Genomic DNA, 19,136 nt, shown 5'->3' with positions numbered 1-19,136 from the left:
AGTGATGTTAGCAGCGCACAGGGATGTTGGTCACAACTCTGTAACCCTCAGAAGCAGCTGAAGCTGAGTGGGGCTCAATCAGGGAGGTTTCCCACTGAGACGGGGTTTCTGAAAGCTTAACCAAACATCTGGATCCACCTTCTGATCCACATCCACGAAATAATTGGCTCCTTAGGTCAGCAGTCCCCAACCTTTTTTGCGCTACGGACCGGTTTATGTCGTACAATATTTTCATGAACCGGCCTTTAAGGTGTCGCGGATAAATACAACAAAATAAAACCAGTACCGGTACCGAAAAAACACGATTTATTCAAAACACACAGGAAAAGACCCGGGAAAACCGAATTAATGATAAAAATGAAAACAAAAAATAACGCTAAAAACCAACAATCACACCCAAGCCTCAACTCTCGCAGCCCGGTACCAAACGACTCACGGACCAGTACTGGTCCATGGCCCGGGGGTTGGGGACTGCTGCCTTCTTCTCCGCCATGTTTCATAAAAATCACCATTGCAGTCTTTTACCAACAGATGGTACTGTAAACAAATTGATCCTAAACACTTTCAAACATCTGAAACATACACCGGTGGAGTCAGACTCTTTCTTGGCGGATGGTGGACACAGTGGCCAGTCTATTGTGACGAAGGTGAGGGTGAAGGTGTAGCTGTTAGTTTACTGATCTACCCTCAGCTATGACCACAAGGAGCAGAAATGAGCTTCATCTGCTGGAGGCTGAACCTTTAGAGATGAGTGAGGGGCTCATTCATCAGAGGCTGAGAGTGGAGCCACCACTGGTTTGACATCTGGCCACATACAGCTGGGAGGGTCAGACCCAGGACATGCTGGCATTGTCCCCACCAGAGGAGTTGGTGGCAGAAGGAGATCTGGCCATCTGTGTTGGCCTGCTGCCCCTGAGACGCGGACCCAGATAAGTAACATTAAGCAGATGTTAATGTGTTAGAGTTCTCTACTCCAACCAACTCCATCAAAAGGAAAACTGAAGGCTGTCACTGAGCGTGAGCAGATTAACCACAATCTGACCCCAGAAATCGACTCTGCAGCACCAACACGAGGGCTATGTGCACACCCCCACAAACTGAACATCTGCAGGGATTCTTCACCCACATCTGGATAAAAACATCCGAAACACGGACATTTATGAAAACAGCTCAGAGTTTATTATGCAGGACAGAAACAGAAACAAGACGACAGAGGAGTTATTTTTTATAAATCAGATAAGAGAAAGGCTGAAAAGTGTGTGTGTGTGTGTGTGTGTGTGTGTGTGTGTGTGTGTGTGTGTGTGTGTGTGTGTGTGTGTGTGTGTGTGTATAAAGCCCATTGGCAAACAGGGAGGTTGAAACAGTCAAATCAGGTAATCAGCGAGTGCAGCCATGTGGCAAGAAAAGAGATTGGCATACACACACACACACACACACACACACACACAGACACACACACACACACGCACAGGAAAGAGCATTAAATTCTACAAACACACACACACACAAGTGTATATATGTGTGTGTGTGACGGACAGCTAATGATGATGAATGCAGGGTCACTTGATCACCATGGAAACAGCTTTAACACTGAGGTTAGTGTGAACTGTCCTGTAATCTGGACTAACAGGGTGATCTCTCCTTCAAGCTGTGTGTGTGTGTGTGTGTGTGTGTGTGTGTGTGTGTGTGTGTGTGTGTGTCTGTGTGTGTGTGTCTGTGTGTGTGTGTGTGTGTGTGTGTGTGTGTGTGTGTGTGTGTGTGTGTGTGGCTCGTGCACATGCCTGTCACTGGGTTTGTGTGTTTCTGACCTCAACGTGTTTTGTGGCGTCCGTGCCGGGATGACTGACGGCAGCTGCCGCACATACCGACACTTTAAAGTTTAATCTTTGGTGTCGCTATGGCACCAAACCCAAACTCCGTCCGTCTGTAGGGTCAGAAGCAGGTGTCACTCTCAGAAAATGTCTCATCATGTGACTGTCACCAGCTCACATGTTTGACGAGGACACAGAGGAAGTGGGACAGCGTGCCATCTTTAGCCTCCACCTCAAAAGCACAGAGCAAACTGACCTCCTACTGCTTCAAAGCTCAACAGGAAACTTCCTGGGAGCTGTTCACATACTTGTGAGCACACTTTGAACAGGTGTATCAAACAAAACTACAGTACAATCAACCAATCACAGGCTTCAGTGAGACTATCAGCAAACTTCTCTTTCATTCAGCACCAAATCACAGCAGCAGTCGCCTCCAGGTGCTTCATATTGTAGGGTAAAGACAATCATACGACCCCCTATGAGCAAGCACTTGGTGACAGCGGGAAGGACGAAACCACCAGCAGAATACAACTGCACCTACAGAGACAGCATCGGTGAATCTACTGCTGATCGTGACAGCGTCCATGAAATAAGAGCTTCCAATGTGAGGGTTGGGTCGCGGCCCTTTTTATAACTGCTTTCAAATCACAGGTATATTTGTGTATCGAGGTAGCACCGAGTGTTCACAAGGCACCGCTGTTTGAACACACACAGGGAGATCAGCCGTGTGTGCTTCGCCAGAACATGGTCGTGACCAGGTTTGTGACCTGTGTGATGTCACGAGTGCACAACCCGTCACACGTAAGCCCGACTCAGCCGTCGCAGTCAGCCCCCCGAAACAGTCGGGATTATTTCCAGTTATTAGCGTTTCTGTGGTCAACAGTCACTCGGCTGCACGCTGAGCACAAGGCAGCGTGGGTAATTGAATAAAACCATTACAGATGAATTATTAAAGATGTGGTTTTCATTATGGAGCTAACAGCATGTCAGCTCACATCAGAGCAGCTGGAGGCTGAAAGCACACTGGAGAAATTCTCTTTCAACTACTGCAAGGTTGTTCATTAAACGAGGGGGTGAATAGAAGTGTCGGATAATTGACATCAGCATCCCGCTTCTGATCCGAATCTGGACGATCCAGATTAGGCCTGATATGTATAAACATCTTATCCTGGTTCCTCTAAACTGGACAGCTGATCCAGGATCAGGACAGCCCGACGATCCCAAACCTGCTTTATGAGTTATTATTGAAACACACAAACACATACACTGAACTGTTGACCTGAAGCAGCACAGCAGTTTTTACATGTCCACCCTAAAGGGAAACTCTGATTCTGTCTCTTTGCTTGATTGTTTGAACCCATCTGAAAAAAAGTCCCCAAATCTAAAATGGGTAAAAGATGTGAAAGTGTGAGCTTAAAAAGAAAAACTTTGGCCTCCACCGATGAGAAATGTGGGATGATTTTCAGAGTCTGATTGAAAAGCTGTGAACTGGAAACTAAACAACATCCTCACAACAGCGAACAGGAGTGGCAGCATAAAAGGAGAACATCATGGAAGCAGCTTCCTTCTTCAACAGACAAGCGCAGGACTCGCTGCTGGTTCTGACTGGAGCCAGCAAACTGAGGGCGTTGGATCATGTTAACCTTTGCACCGCTTTTCACCCCACCGGGTGAAAATGAACCCACAGAGGGGGAATGTGAAGTTCCTGCTTCATTACAGATCGTTCACTGACCAGCTGACTTTACCGTCAGCCTTTTCTCTGGAGCATCAAACGTGTGGTAACGCGATGGCAAGCAGATGTGCTGGATTCATCATGTATTTATTTATTAACCTTTATTTAACCAGGAAAATCCCATTGAGATTAAAAACCTCTTTTTCAAGGGAGACCTGCCCAAGATCAGCAGGTGTCTCACAGTTACAGAAATTACTCAAACACAGGCAGCAACAACACACATGCAACAATAAGTGAAAGAATACAAATAAAATAAAATTCAATAAAATTCAAATAAAAAAAATAAATAAATAAAAAATCAGTTAAAATGACAATCAATCTAATTGAAACAGTTGCATGTTATGGACTTGGCCCCAAGGATTCGTAGTTTAGATTTAAAAGCACTTAATGAAATAAATTCAGTCATTTTCCCGTCGTTCTGCAGTTTGTTCCAAGCCAAAGGTGCTAAATGGACAAAAGCTCTTTTACCAAGTTCAGTTCGGGCAAATGGAGCAGAAAGCAACAAGTAACCATGCGGACGAAGAGAATACTGACCAGCACGTTTCATTACAAGCAGGGAACATAGATAAGAAGGCAGCAACCCAAGTATCGCCTTATATATAAAACCAAATTCAGCCAAACCAGGACAAACGTGAAAGCAGACACTGGTGTCCAAACTACAGGTTTGATGAAAACTGTGTGTGTGTTAGAAGCTGCGGTCTGAGTGGACACACAAAAACAAGTTAAACAGCAGAATCGGTGGATGCAGCTGATGATTATCAGGACTCTGAGCAGCCAACCAGAACGCAGACTGATGGAAAAAACACACCGACAATAATCACTTATTCTGTGTGTTTGTATAAAACGATTGCGTGTCTGAGCGCGTCCTACCTTCGGCAGTCTCTCCGGGTCTCCGGGGTGGCGGGGGATGACCTTCTGTAACCTCTGGAAGCCATAATCGATGGTAGGCTCGTTTAACGCTGAGGAGGGAGCAGGTCTTTTCGTTAGACACCTCACAACATTAATATCGTCACATTTGTTCACTAGTTAAACTTTTTAAAGTCTTCAGCTGCTCAGACGGCCGTGGAGAAGACGTGAGACACTCCTCTCACAGATTACATGTGAGCATTTCAGATTATTTCTGGATTAAACATGTAAGTCGTGCACAGAGAGAACAAAGGAAAAAATAAATGTCAATGAAAATACTCCAGAAAGTTGTCGGGCCGATTGGATTAGACCGACGGGAGGAAACACACGGAGGCGTCATTGTCACGCTGATGGGAAACCACACACTTCAGTTTGAACTGATAATTTATGCCGCTCTTTGTCAGGTGTAATAACTGCAGCCGTGCACATCGCGGCGAATCTGCAACCCTCAGACACGCCGAATCCATCAGACTTGTTCATTTTTTGTTTTCCCCTCCCCTCCTCTCTCCTCTAACATCATTTACAGTTTAAACTGGTTGGGAGGTGATAAATCAGAGCGTCAGTGAACGCAGCCGAGCACAGCCAGGACTCAGAGTGTGTGTGTGTGTGTGTGTGTGTGTGTGTGAAGTGCATGAATCATAATCCCGTCTTGGTTCAGCTGCATTTAACAAGCTTTAGACCGACTCTCCTATACATCAAACTGTGTGTGTGTGTGTGTGTTCAGTCCTTGAAGGCTCACAGGGCGTGACAGGCAGCAGTTATAAGAGTGTGTTAGCTCTCCAGATGTCTGTGTTATCTATAGTTGTGCGAGTGGCTGTGACCTTGTGTTGTTGACTGTTACACACTTTACTGTCACCTGTGTTTCTTCCACCTGCAGTCGCTCCGAGTCCTCCCGGATCAAACCTGAATGCATCCTCACTGCATCTTTAAGCACATGTGTCCACATGCAGAGCAGTAACACCTGATCATCAGGTAGATGATGTCAGACCAGAGTTACCACCTGAACCTGGCAGCGTTTTCCTCTTTAGCTGGTGGATCAGCGACTGTTCAGGACGCCATGTTTGGACGGCATGTGCAGCTGTTGGTGATGCTGTCTGGCTGTTTTTAATGACCTGTTATTGCGTGTTTGTGTTGATGTGACTGTTTTATTCTTATGTGTTGTATCTCATTCGTATGAGGCTTTTACCTTGACAACTATAGGTCACATGACCACGACTCCACATCAGCCCAGAGACACCTGAGCTGCTAAAAACGCTGATGTCATTCTGCACACTGAGCTAAGACGAATGAACGATGCTCTTGATTCATGTTTCACTGCAGTTTAATAAACTCTGGAACACCTGAACCAACCAGCTGTCATTAAAGTCTTTATCTGATTGGCTAATTGTCTGAACTCAAGCGCTCTAATTAGGCACACCGGCAGACAGTGAAACCATCCAATCAATAAGTTGTGATGGAGCGTCCCCGTGGTAACTGCCACAGACTGCTGCTGCTGAGCTGATCTGCTGTTTCTATTGGCTGCTAATAAAGATTTGATGGCTTTGAATTGATCAGACACGACACCGAGCGTGGATCTGTCAGTCCCCGGCTATCTGAGGAGACGCTTCAGCTCCGCCCTCAGCGCTGAGTGAGTCGTCAGTAACCGTGCGCAGGCTGGCGGTGTTTTATGCTCCTGTCAGGTGTGTACACCTGTCAAACATCAGCACAGCTTTATGTGGAACCCACTTTGTTTCTGGTGCTTTGGATGAGGAGACGTTCATCTCGATGATAAACTGAACCTGAAGAAATGTTGGCACTGTTGCGGCTCAGCTGCACGAATGATGTATTTTACTGTGAAACAACCGTCCTGATTTATTTTGTATGTATTCGTTTAGTAAGTGAGTTTTACTGTCAGACAGTTCAGGCTGTGTCTGCAGAGCAGGACGTCGATACAGATGAGACGAGAAGCTCGACACGTGTAGAGGCGCTGCAATTCCCTCACACTCAGGTCTGACCAGCAGGGTTCGCTCTGTGTGTGTGTGTGTGTGTGTGTGTGTGTGTGTGTGTGTGTGTGTGTGTTAGACATCTTTGTGAGGGCAGAAAGTAGCTTACTACTATACTTGTGGGGACCAACAGTCACTTATGGGGACAAAATACCTGTTTGGAGACATTTTTGAGGCTCAAAATGTGGTTTTAGTGTCAGGGTTACAGTTAGGATATGAACACGTGTGTGTGTGTGTGTGTGTGTGTGTGTGTGTGTGTGTGTGTGTGAGGGTGTTGAGGTAGTGAAAATCTGAAGGCGGGTCAGACAGGAGGCGTTGGAGCGATCAATACTTTGAGATCGATACTCATGGAAATTGCATGACAGCTGAAGCCGTGTGTCTGCCTGAGCGCACACACAGAGAGAAACCATAACGAGCGGAGCGGTGTCGTTTATGTGCGTTGGCGGGGTTTCCACCATTGATCTGCTCTACTTTACTCACGTACTTCACAAGTACATGCAGCCGTGCATGTGATAAAGATAAGCTGTACGTCTATATTCGTGTGTCATCGTTAAAATGATTTCAGCCACTGAGGAAGGGTGATGGTAATCCCCAACATTATGGTGCTCGTTCCTTTAGTAAATACTTTAAAAGCTCGAGGATTAGCTGCTTGCTTTTCGCACTACCATCTTATTTATTCAGAATTTATTTATAATTTAAATACTTAAGAAAATTATTTTTCATAAATTGATTTTAGTTATGAATACAGGAAACTAGGCCACATGTTCAGTAGCTCCAGCTGAAAGGTTTGACCCATGTACTCTGTGACATGAAAACCCTAATCTGATCTAATGTTATGGAAAAACTTCAGTCTGAGAAATATTACATTTAATTTTTTTCAAGTTAAGTATGATATTAGATCTTGTGCCAGCGCTTCTCATTTACGTGTTGATCTGCCTCATGCAGAAAAACTTGACTGAGACCTGCTACCTGAGGCGGAGCTCTGTATTATTCAACATCACTTCCTGTTTTCTTTCCCCCGCATGCTGAGAGCAGGCACTGTAGGGTGGAGGTGGTGGATCCCTCTGATCTGCTGCTGTGTGAATATGTGACTGATGACATCACTAAGTGAGTGTTAGTGTGAGGTCATTAACGTAAAGGTCCAGAGATGTTTCGGGTTAATGGGATTTGAATGTGTATAATTACTGCAATGCAGCATGAACGGAGATAAAAGAAACATAAAGAGAGAGAAGAGGAGGATATAAGCAGTGTTGGTCAAGTTACGTGAAAAAAGTAATCAGTAACTAATTACCGATTACTTCTCCAAAAAAGTAATCCCGTTACTTTACTGATTACTTATTTTCAAAAGTAATTAATTACTTAGTTACTTAGTTACTTTTTAAAAACACGATTTACAACCTGAATAGGTGATAAAGTGATAGATCTTTCAGCCCAATTCTACTTTTTCTGCATAATCATACAAAATGTAATCAAATGGAAAAGTCTCTTTTTAAAACTTGTTTTATTAGTTTTAATCTTTTAACTTTATGCATCAAGCAAACATTTAATTATCTGCAACATTCTCTGACTGGAAGAAATTAGGTTAACATTTAAACCTATTTTCTGCACATTCCAGCACATAAAATAAAATATTTTGTGTGTTTACACTCAGTCTTTCAAATAGATGCAAGTAAAACACAGCAGAAAATAAATAAAGTCAAAGACTAGCGGTCCTGTTGCTCTATTTTCACCTGTAAAGCAGGAGTGGGGTAGGCGGAGGTTTACCCTGGTGCAGGTGTGCCGCGGTCAGTGGAAGAATCCGCGAGTTTCTCTGTGAGTTTCCCATTACGTCGTAGCTACTTGGTGCTTGTTTGGAAGTTTAGGGTTTTTTCGCTGTAAAAAGAAGTTTTCTTCCCACGCACAACGGACACTAATGTTTTTGTCACTTTTTATGGAATCAAACTCAAAGTAAGGTCAGTACTTCCACGCTTTAAACGCTGCACGCTCATACTCTCTCTGCACTTGATATATGATCCATTGTTGATCTGCACACAGCTGTTGTCACGAACGTCGCGCTCGCTTACGTCACTGTCATGAGACGTTCTCGCAAAAAAATCACGGTTATAGTAACGCAGTAACGCAGCGTTCCTACGGGAAAGTAACAGTAATCTATTTACCGTTTTTGCAATAGTAATCCCTTACTTTACTCATTACTTGAAAAAAGTAATCAGATTACAGTAACGCGTTACTGCCCATCTCTGGTCATAAGGACACATGGAGAGAAGAAATGTTCTCCAGTCTGACAACAAATAGAGAAAGAAAGCTGGAGCAGCTGCCAGACAGATGTTACCTGCACCTGCAGCGGTTCAGATGTTTGACCATCAGAATTTATTTAAAACTGATCTCATTACTGACTCATCTGAGTGCTGTTGAAGTCAGGGGTGTTTTGTGGTTAGACTGGCCCATCTTTACCCTGACCTTTGACACCCCGTGAGATGTTGGTTTTAGTTGATTCTATGCTGTTTTATCTTGTTTTCTTTTTTAATATAGGGCTGTTTTAATTTCTATGTATTACGTGTTTTATTTATTTATTTTTGCTGTTTTCTGTTATTCTATTTTTTTCACTTGTTTTCTGTACAGCACTTTGGTCCTGTGCTGGCTGGATGTTAAAGTGCGTTATAAATAAAGTTGGACTGGAAACATACAGCCAAAATTAGATGACCGCTAAATAATAAAAATAGAAAACGTGAGACCACAGATTTTCCTTATTTAACTTATACATAAGCTTCATTTTCTAGAAATAAAGCTTTGTTTTAAAAAGGTGTCCAAATATCCCACCTGGTGCCTCCTGTGTTGTTAATGTGGTGTTATCCAATCAGATGATCAGGAGCTGTCCTTACCTGTATAGACGAAGCGTCCCGGCGCTCCTTTACAGAACTGTTTGGACTTGTAGGACAGCGTGACCTCGACGACTCCGGGGATGTGGCGGGGCGGAGTCTGGACTCGGATAGCGTGAGGGGTTATCAGCTGGAGAGAGAAAAAATAAGAGTTATCATTGTTGTATTGACACACACAATACACAATGTTTGCTATATCGATCAATTATCCAACTGATGGGAAGGGTATTACCTCGCTCCACACCAACATGGTGCCAAAGACGACCTGAAGGCCATCGAAGAAGTTGTCGCCAATGAGGATGACGGTGGCGCCGCCCGTCGTCCACCCCTCGCTGGGACTGATGGCTTTAATGCAGGGAGTGGCTGCTGGACGAGAGACACCAAGAGACACAGAGGGAGAGAGAGAGAGACAGAAGCGTCTCATTAACTGACGCTGCAGTTCCTCTCGTGTCCAGCAGAGGTTCCATGTTAAAACTTATGCACAAATGAACCACAGATGCTCAGAAAGCAGAGGACTGGAGCCCTGATTGGCTTTTATTAGGAATCCCAGTGTGAGCCACAGCCAATCAGAGAAGAGAAACTACATTTCACCTCCTGAAATGCAGCTTTCGCAAACATTATTTCATTATTTCAACGTCCTGCATCAAAACATCCACATTTTAAACCAGGCGGCCCATCTGTGAACACTCAGTCTCTTTCATGACCACTCCGAGGGGTCCAGGCCCACAGGTTGAGAAAGATTGAGCTACATTACTACAGTACTGAAGGTCACACACACACACACACACACACACTCTCACACACACACACACTCTCACACACACACACACACACACACACTCACACACACACACACACACACACACACACACACGCACACACACACATAATGTTAATTGGGTTGTGGCTTTTATCCGCTTTAGCTTAGTTCACTCCAATAACACACACACACACTCAGACAGACACACACACACACACACACTCAGACACACACATATTCAGCCGGTAATGACTACTTCTCTCTCGTCTTTCAAGTGCGGCTGCAGATTAATTATAAAGTGAAATGAAAGTACCGTGTGTGTGTGTGTGTGTGTGTGTGTGTGTGTGTGTGAGTGTGTGTGTGTGTGTGTGTGTGTGAGAGTGTGTGTGTGTGAGAGTGTGTGTGTGTGTGTGTGTGTGTGTGAGAGAGAGAGAGAGAGAGGTAGGGCAGCTAATCTCATCACTTGATGACTTGAAATGGCATTATAGCACCTGACCTCTATTCTATTCTATTCTATTCTATTATATTCTATTCGATGCGATTCTGTGAGCTGGCGTCAGGTGCAGACTTCCTGTGACGCTCCTGCGCTGTCGCTTCATGTTTTAGAAATAGAAAAATCTGTTATAAAGTGACCCAAACATCACTGACCATCACACCCTGAGAGTCGCACGCTGTCGCCGGGCTGTCAGCAGGGATGAGTGTGTGTTTCTAACACGCGTGTGTTTCTAACACGCGTGTGTTTCACTCATCTGCAGTCGAGTCCACCTGGTCCTGAGTTTCCACTGCATTCTCAGGAAACCGATCTAATATCTAAACACTCGTCTGTTCATAGAGCAACACAATGAACTCTGGCGGTGTTTTACTTTAGACATGGAGAACGTGGTGCATGGACGACGACTTCCTGTGTGAGACAGTGGGTCTGAGGTGGACTGGGCGGCTGGGTGAACTCGCAGGTTTGAAAGCGTTCACGGCACGGAGGTAAGTGTGCAGAAATAACCGAGCGCGGAGCTGAAAATGAGCGAGAGCTCAAACCCACGGGACTTCCCCTCGCTTTGATTGGGAGGGGTGGTTTCCATGGTAACTGTCTTTAATTAGGAGGGCAATTAAAGAGGTTGAACGGCCCGCGAAAAGACACTCAGTCACACACATGCACGCATAGACACACACTGTCCTCTCTGGGGACCCTGGAGCGTCTGGTCTTCCTACCCACAATCCACTGGGCTGATTTCTCTGCACAGAGCAAATTACACTCGTCTCTCTGCAACTGTCGGATCTCCTACACCAGTCAGACCAGTGACAGAGCTCTCAGTACAGGAGCTGACTGTGATTGGTGGACTCTGAAACTCTGACAGGAAGTTCTCCTTTGAGCACGCCCAGCCTGTCGCCATGTTTGGATGAGAGGTTGGCACTTGTTCATCAGCTCTGAGTGAGGGGTGCAGAAAAGAGTTAAAAAGAAGCGTACCCTCAGACGGGTCCAGTCTCCGCGCCCGGCGGCCATGTTTGGAATTGTTGTGCACAAACATGTTGTCGGAGACGGCGAGAACGTGACCATCCACATTCACCGTCGTTGACACAACCACCTGCAGAGACACAAACAAACACATTTAATCAGCAGGACAAGAGCAGAAACACTGGTGATGTCACACTCAGTGTTGGGGAGTAACAGAATACATGTACCGCCGTTACGTATTTAAAATACAAAATATGAGTAACTGTATTCAGTTACAGTTACCGTTTAAAAAGGTGGTATTTAGAATACAGTTACTTTGTTGAAATAAATGGATTACACGGCGGTACTTCCCTGTTTCATATATTAGGCTATGCTCTCTCTATTTTTGGTTTCAACGCCGGTGAAAACCCAAACAAAACATTAAGAGGCTCAAATGCCCGTGTCTCAATCTCACAGCTCATAATGACGTGAAGAAATATTTTTGACGAGCCCAGTTGTAAGTAAGCTATTAAGACTCGACTGTACACCGTGTTCGTGTTTTCCTCTGAAACAATAAGTTCTGTTGGAGCAGCCTTTCAACGCCTCTCTCTGTCTCTGCTAGCAAAGTTGACCCAGACAACAAAGTAAAGCTAGTTTTCAGCTACGAGCCGACACAGAACCCACCGTATTAGCCAGAGGTCCCTTTACTACGGTTCGGAGCCGCGGACCTTCAGTAACAGTAATAAATCACAGCAATAGTACATTCATGTAGTTGTAAACAGCATGATAATATATTAAGTAATCCAAAGTATTCAGAATACATTACTCTCATTGAGTAACGTAACGGAATACATTACAGAATACATTTTGGGGCATGTAATCTGTAATCTGTAATCTGTAGTGGGATACATTTTGAAAGTAACCTTCCCAACACTTGTCACACTGATGATGTCACCGTCAGACATTATTTCCTCTTTAATTAAAGGCTTCTAAAACAAAATTAAGATTTCATAATGAGGACGTTCTCCTGGCAACAAACTGTAAACTTTATGCTTTGATATTTCTTTGACCTCTGACCTGATGAAAGTTTGTGGAACACTCTAAACGAGTATAAAGCGTTTAAACACAGGAAATAAAATGATGTGACAAACGTAAAAAGGTTCATTGTCTGAATGAACCCGCCTTCTTTATGATGTCACTGCCAGGTGCCAGGTTGTGGCCATTCATCATCTGTGGCTGGTTGCCGTGGCGAGGTTGTTGCCGTTGATCCATGGCGACGGAGCAGAAGGTCACGCTGAGAGCGAGTAGAAGTGTCCTCTGTCGCCACAGTGGCTAACCAGCACATCCTTCACCCTGCTGTCACCACGACAACCACACACGAGTACACACCTGACTTCACCTGTCTCCGTCCTCCTCGCTCTCCTCCTGCGGCTCGCTTGGCCCGTCTCCCCCCTCCCCCTGCCCCGCTGCTTTAAGTGGACTTAACATCCTGTCAGCGTGGCCAGCGCAGCGTGGCGGCGAGCGTGTGTGTTACTGTGTGTGTGTGTGTGCGTGAAGCTGTGAGACAACGAGCAGACGGAGGAGAGAGGCAGTTTTCTCGAATGACACATCTCCTCTCTTTCAGCAGCAGCGAAGCTTCGTGAGTAAAATCTGTGGCAGCTGGATAGTGTAGTGATGACACCTGAAGTGGAAGTTGCAAGTTCGATCCCATCCCAGCAACCAGTAAAGGTCCTGGGTTGGAATGGCGCGGCTACGTCTGCAGCTCGGACATGACACATTTCTCTGTATGATTGTGTATGTTATCAATAAAGCTTGTTTCTTTCTTCTTGAGTGAATATCACCTGCTCTGCAAGCTGATTGGCTGGTCAGGTGGACAGTAGGTGTAGGGCATCTCCTTTCTGTAAAAACATCTGTGGGATGAAGCTGCAGAACCTGCATTACACAGAGCTTTCTGAGGCTTTGAAGCTTAAACATTAACAGGCTTCTCAGACTCCTTGGATACCCTGTTACTACGATAACCTCACAGCAGCCATATTAGCAGACAGTTCGCAGCTGTCAGTCGAAGAGGCCATCCCCCCAATACTGCAAACAGGCAAGTTATAAAACATCTTCCCCCCTGCAGCTGTTACGAGGGGGGAAATAATCTCTAGAGACCGAACCAGAGGTTGTTTCTCAATATGCATACTTGCATGTGCTCGTGTGTACTTGTCTGGGCTTGTTGAAGCCAAGTATCCCAGAATGCATTTCGTCTAAAACTGAAAATCAGAAGACTTTATTAAGCCCAGAGGGAAAGTGGCAAGAGTGGATGAGAGTGGCAAGTAAAGTAAAGTTTGAAATATTACTTTTTCTGTATCACAACTTTAAAGATTTTTAGGTGAGAATGTAGACGTGTGAAGTTAAATATCGTTGCCCGTTTGCAAAAGTGCTCCAACAATTTCAGAGATCGGGAGGTCGAGGCTCACGAGAAACGCCTGAATCACGGCACTCGCGTTCAACCCCCGCAGGCTTTCGCCACCCAGTGGAAGTTAAGCATGAGATAAAATTCACTTTGATGATCCATGGTTCATGTTTGGCTTATTTCAGTGTTTTATTTGTTCCTGAGCTTTGATTAAAGTTCAGCTTTATAACTGCATCGTTGTATTTAACTTTGATGTCTCACTGCAGAGCTGCCAGTATATTTGGAAATCTTTTGCCCGTCTTTATTCTCTGGTGTAAAAATGTGCTGTTCTTATTTTAGCTTACTCTGAGTTAACGCTAACATAATAGATATTTTCATCCAGTACGCAGCATTCTCCTGGACTTCCTCGTGAACTTACGAGGTAGGAACTGAGTAATGGCTGGTTTGTGTATCAGACTGACTGACTGCTGCCTCTGCTGGATGTCAGAGGAACTGCAGGTTTGAAGTTCTTGGTTCCACAGACTGAGCTGGTGTAACCGACAACAGGCTGCTGGTGTTGTCTTGTTGTTTCTGGGTTCCTGTGATATGACAGGTGAACAGGTAGCAGCGCAATGAAGGAGACGCTATGAACCTGACATTTCTGTACTGACTTTCCTCCGAGCAACAGATTGCAGAAGTTTGTTTTCTTTAATTGTGTCGCCGTTTCTTCCGTCAGCTGTTGGTGCTGCAGACATCGACGGACTCATCGACGTGTTGATGTGTTTGACGTAATGCAGCAACTTTGTAGAAACATGTTCATCACATAAATCGCAGCTCATTCCATGTTTTCCTTCGATAATAACATCAACGTTTTTGTTTACTTTCTGCAGATTTGAAGGTATTCAGGTTTTTTTTTTTTTCAAATATGTGTTTATGTTTTATGGCTCCTCCTCTCTCCTGCCACCTCCTGCTGGCTTCAGCTGCTCTTTTGGACCGTAATGGTACGATGGGTCTGATCAATAATGAGGATCAATCATGGGGCTCTTCTTCCTGATAAGCGGTGCTCGTTGTTAAGTGTCTGATGAATGAAGCTCTCGTGGTTGAGGGTGTTTAACTGTGGGGCGTCTGTATTTGCGCACTCAGTTAATCTGAGCTTCATGAAGGCGCACGGGGTCAGCAGGCTCTCGCTGAGACGCAACACAGAGGGTCACAGCAGCTTTACTGCCTCCTTTACTGAGATCATGAATGAAATGTAAACATTTTTATGCTGCTGTAAATGCAGAGCAGCATTCTGATATTTTCTTTTACTGAGTGTCTGCACGGACGATGTCAAACATACCAACATCAAATCAAATCAATATTATAACACACACACAAACAACATGCAAACACCCCACACCCCACATATGTATCGCTATAAAATAGTGGGAAAAGAAAATAATAATAAAAATAAAAAGAAGAAGAAGAAGAAGAAGAAAATAATAATAATAAATAAATAATAATAAATAATAATAATAATAATAATAATAATAATAATAATAATAATAATAATAATAAAAATATAATAATAATAATGATGATAATAATAATAATAATAATAATAATAATAATAATAATAATAATAATAATAAATAAATAAATAAATAACTGCTATGACCGTCTGTCTTTTAGTGCAAGTATTTATACTTCATGATTATTTTCTTTGTTCCCTGATTGCAGAGACTTTGAGGATCAATGTAATAGAAACACATAAATGACAGATTCTGTTGTGTATTGGTTTAGTGCACGGCTCATCTGGTGATGGCCCCCCAGTGTGGAGCACATTTCTACTACAGAAAGGTTTTATGATTTTGATGCTCTGAAGCACCACAGATAAATGCAGCTTACGTGGGCTATTACGCCCTCACGTCTATTGTGGTAGCCGTGGTGATAAACATCTGCAGATACCCTCAACATCTGGAGCTTCTGATGCTTTCAGGCATGCTTTGTTTGGTGGGGCTTCATGTTTGAGAAGCTTCTGGTTTCTTTCTCTCACCAGCATCAGACGGGCCGACTCTGATCCAGTAGCGATCATTAGGAACAAACTCTCATTCTCATGAACGAGTGTTCCTCTGGAACATCAGGGTCTTTGTTCTACAGCAGCTCTACTTATCAAAGGATTATTTGTTTTTAAAGTTTCATTATTGATGAGTGAACGTCGAATTATCCTGTCAGTAATGGCGTGATTGTGACTGACACGTCATTCAGACACCAAACAGATGCTGAACACAAATAATTGGAAGGATGGACAGACAGACGTCTCTGATGACCTCTCATATTTTATCTCCAAAGCAATAAGCCTTGGGCTGCCCCGCTGCAATGCATTATGGGATCATCCACAGCCATGTCCTGCCCTTTAGGGAAATGAATTCATCTGTGTGTGTGTGTGTGTGTGTGTGTGTGTGTGTGTGTGTGTGTGTTTTACCTGAAATCGCCTCATGTCTCGTGGGTTTCCTGCATTTTTCAGGCAGTTCTGGTTACACTTCAGAAAAAACTTGAGGAAAAACCTGCAAACACACAGATGAGGTGTGATCAGGGCTGATTGCATATCTATTAACCAGTAATAGACACACACACACACACACACACACACACTAAGATCAAACTGGATGATCTGCTGTACACAAATGTGAAGCTGGGAGGAGGAGTGCTCTACTGGAAACCATCTCACAGGTTAAGATCAAAAGGCTGAAGCTGTTTGATCAACATTTTACTTCTACAATAAAGGTTTGAGGTTTAATTATATGAGCACCGAATCCAGGGGCGATCCTAGACTGTCAAACAATATTCAAGAGTAAATGATGTGATAGTGACGGACTGGAAACCAAGCATCAGACATATGCACGGGTAGCAGCGTCAGAGAGAGGGGAGAGCAGGTAATGGCATCTTCAAAAACAAGGGTATCGAAATGGACAGTAAAAATATTGAGGGATGCCTCCTCTTCCAAGGAAAAATCAAATACCTGCCATTATCATACGTTTGTTAATAGAAAACAGAAACAAGAACTGCTCAAGCGAGGAAGAAAGCTCAAGGGTACAAATGTTTATTTAAACAAACACCTAATCAAGAAAAATGCTGACATTGCGAGACGAGCAAGGATATTAAGAAAACAGAAGAAAATACAGTGAATTTGGACGTCAGACTGTAAAATATTCATTGAGTTAAACCAGAGCAGGTTCTAGTCATCAAAGAGATGATGGACCTACAAGAATAAAACTGATAAATGCAAAGCGTTGCTAAATATGATGGGACTGAGTTGCACAAACAACTCAGATGTTTTCAACTAACAGCTCATAGATATTGACAATAGGACATTGGTGTATGACAGCAACAAAGATCTTGATTGTAATTTCTTTAACAATAAGACAAATGAATGGTCTGGGGAAACATACAAGAGTAACACAAACAATAACTATAATACAGAAAAGGGCCATCAGATTAATAATAATGTGGGTGCAGGGACCATACAAATGCACTCTTTGTCAAAATGCAAGCTATTAAATTCCAAGACTTGGTGATAAATAATAATGTATAAAGTAAGAAATAAAATGCTTCCAAAAGAAATCTGTAAATTGGTCATAGAAAGAGACAGTGGGTATAACTTAAGAGGGAATTTAAAAATACAAAGTGCCAGAACAACAAATAATGTCTATCTCAATTGCAGGAGTTAAATTATGGAACAGACTAACAGAAGAAATAAAAGAAAGTAAAAACATAAAACAGTTTAAATTAAAATATAAAAACCTAATTTTAAATAATTAGAAGAATAAAGAAAACAGTGTTAACCCAGGACGGTGATGTTGCTGGTAATGGTGTTGTTGTTCTTTTTGTTTGTTTGTTTGTTTGTTTGTTTGTTTGTTTGTTTGTTTTTTCCATAACTTGTGAATCTGCAAATTTACACATTCTGTCTTTTTCATATGAAAGAAGCTGTTTTTGATTTCTGTTTGTTTTGTTTTGTTTTACTTTTGTTTTATATGTTGTTTGTTTAATTTAAGACTAAATAGAAAATTAAATGAATGAGAGGTAAAATGTGAGGGGGTGGGGACAAATAAGTAAATACTTCTGCTCCTTTTCAAACAAATAATGAAATGATATTTTGTAATGATTGTGAAAGCACGTTTGAAATGTTTGAAATAAAAATGAACTGAACTGATTTTTCTGTTCTTCTCTAAAGCGTTGTCTCATTTAAACAGCTTTTATTCAAGAAAAGTTACATAAAAATGGTCTCTGTCCCTTTGTACAGTGCAGGTGATGAGTTTTTATTTTATTATTTATTATTTATATTTATTATTTATTATTATTTATTTTATTCATGAGTTTGTGTTTTTAAACAAAAAGTTATGAAGTGATTGAAGTTACTCAGTCTGTGTTTCTATGTTGAGATAGTTTGTTGTAGAGAACCTTGGAAGGTGACGAGTAAAACCTGTTCAGCTAATCAAATCACTGTTGTCATGCCTGAAGTTACCTGTGCTTTCTCCTGATTGGTCCAGGTTTGTTTAGCGTGGTAAGACAGATTCACGGACGTGTTTAATGAAACTGTGTGAAGCACGTGTGAATATTTTAGATATCACACTAAAACATTTAAAGAGCTTCCAGGCAGCTTATTACTGGCTTCAGGACGAGTTTGGTTTTAAGCTGCTGACCAATCAGAGTTTGCAGATGCGTCCTATGTTTCAGAGTGTGGATGACATATTTACTCTGGCTCAGGATGTTTGTGTCTGCATGTCTTACAGTGGGTAAATCCAAAGGACGCGCTCTCTGTCATCCTGTCAGCTGTAACCCTGAGCACTCCCTCCCTCTCTCCTCCTCCGCTGTCATCCTCTCCCAGGAGAGACGGAGGGATGAAGGAGAGAAGACAAAGAGCCGAGACTACAGCTGCATCCGCACGCCAACCCCAACGCCGGCGCCTCCTCCGCTCAGCCCCACCAGCCTTCTCAGGTCCCATGTTCAGAAACACCGTCTCTGCTTTCTACAGTTTTACAAAATACTGTGACGCCAGCTGTCCGGATGGGTGTGTGCGGAGCGTCAGTGCCACAGCATCACAGCGGTTTCCACGGTAACGGGTTGTAAACACGCACAGAAGGACAAAAAAGACAGAACTCGCTCTAAGGCGATGTGTCTGGTCTCTAAGGGTCTCAGCAGTATTGATTACCCAGCATTCCTTGCAGCTTGTCTCTAATGAGCCTACAGAAGGACAAAGTGCTGACAGTGGCACACACGCACA

At 43.3% G+C, this 19,136-nt stretch overlaps 1 protein-coding gene across 4 annotated transcripts in view; it reads right to left on the bottom strand.

The window, feature by feature from the left end:
* ebf3a (EBF transcription factor 3a) overlaps window positions 1-19,136 on the bottom strand; it is a 59,017-nt gene that overhangs the window by 16,249 nt on the left and 23,632 nt on the right. For 2 of the 4 annotated variants that reach the window (XM_087844994.1, XM_087844996.1), the window contains exons 7-11: window positions 16,338-16,419; window positions 11,530-11,647; window positions 9,540-9,673; window positions 9,311-9,437; window positions 4,414-4,502 (exon numbers count right to left, since the gene is read on the bottom strand). In XM_087844994.1, the coding sequence (XP_087701120.1) occupies window positions 4,414-4,502; window positions 9,311-9,437; window positions 9,540-9,673; window positions 11,530-11,647; window positions 16,338-16,419 (550 nt within the window). The remainder of the gene's footprint in view (window positions 1-4,413; window positions 4,503-9,310; window positions 9,438-9,539; window positions 9,674-11,529; window positions 11,648-16,337; window positions 16,420-19,136) is intronic. The other 2 variants (XM_087844995.1, XM_087844997.1) reach the window with 1 other exon arrangement.

Source organism: Neolamprologus brichardi, chromosome 8, assembly GCF_056152115.1.
Source record: "Neolamprologus brichardi isolate AB-2024 chromosome 8, ASM5615211v1, whole genome shotgun sequence".
NCBI lineage: Eukaryota > Metazoa > Chordata > Actinopteri > Cichliformes > Cichlidae > Neolamprologus > Neolamprologus brichardi.
Note: the sequence above shows the minus strand (reverse complement) of the source record. Positions and strands in the feature narration are given on the sequence as shown.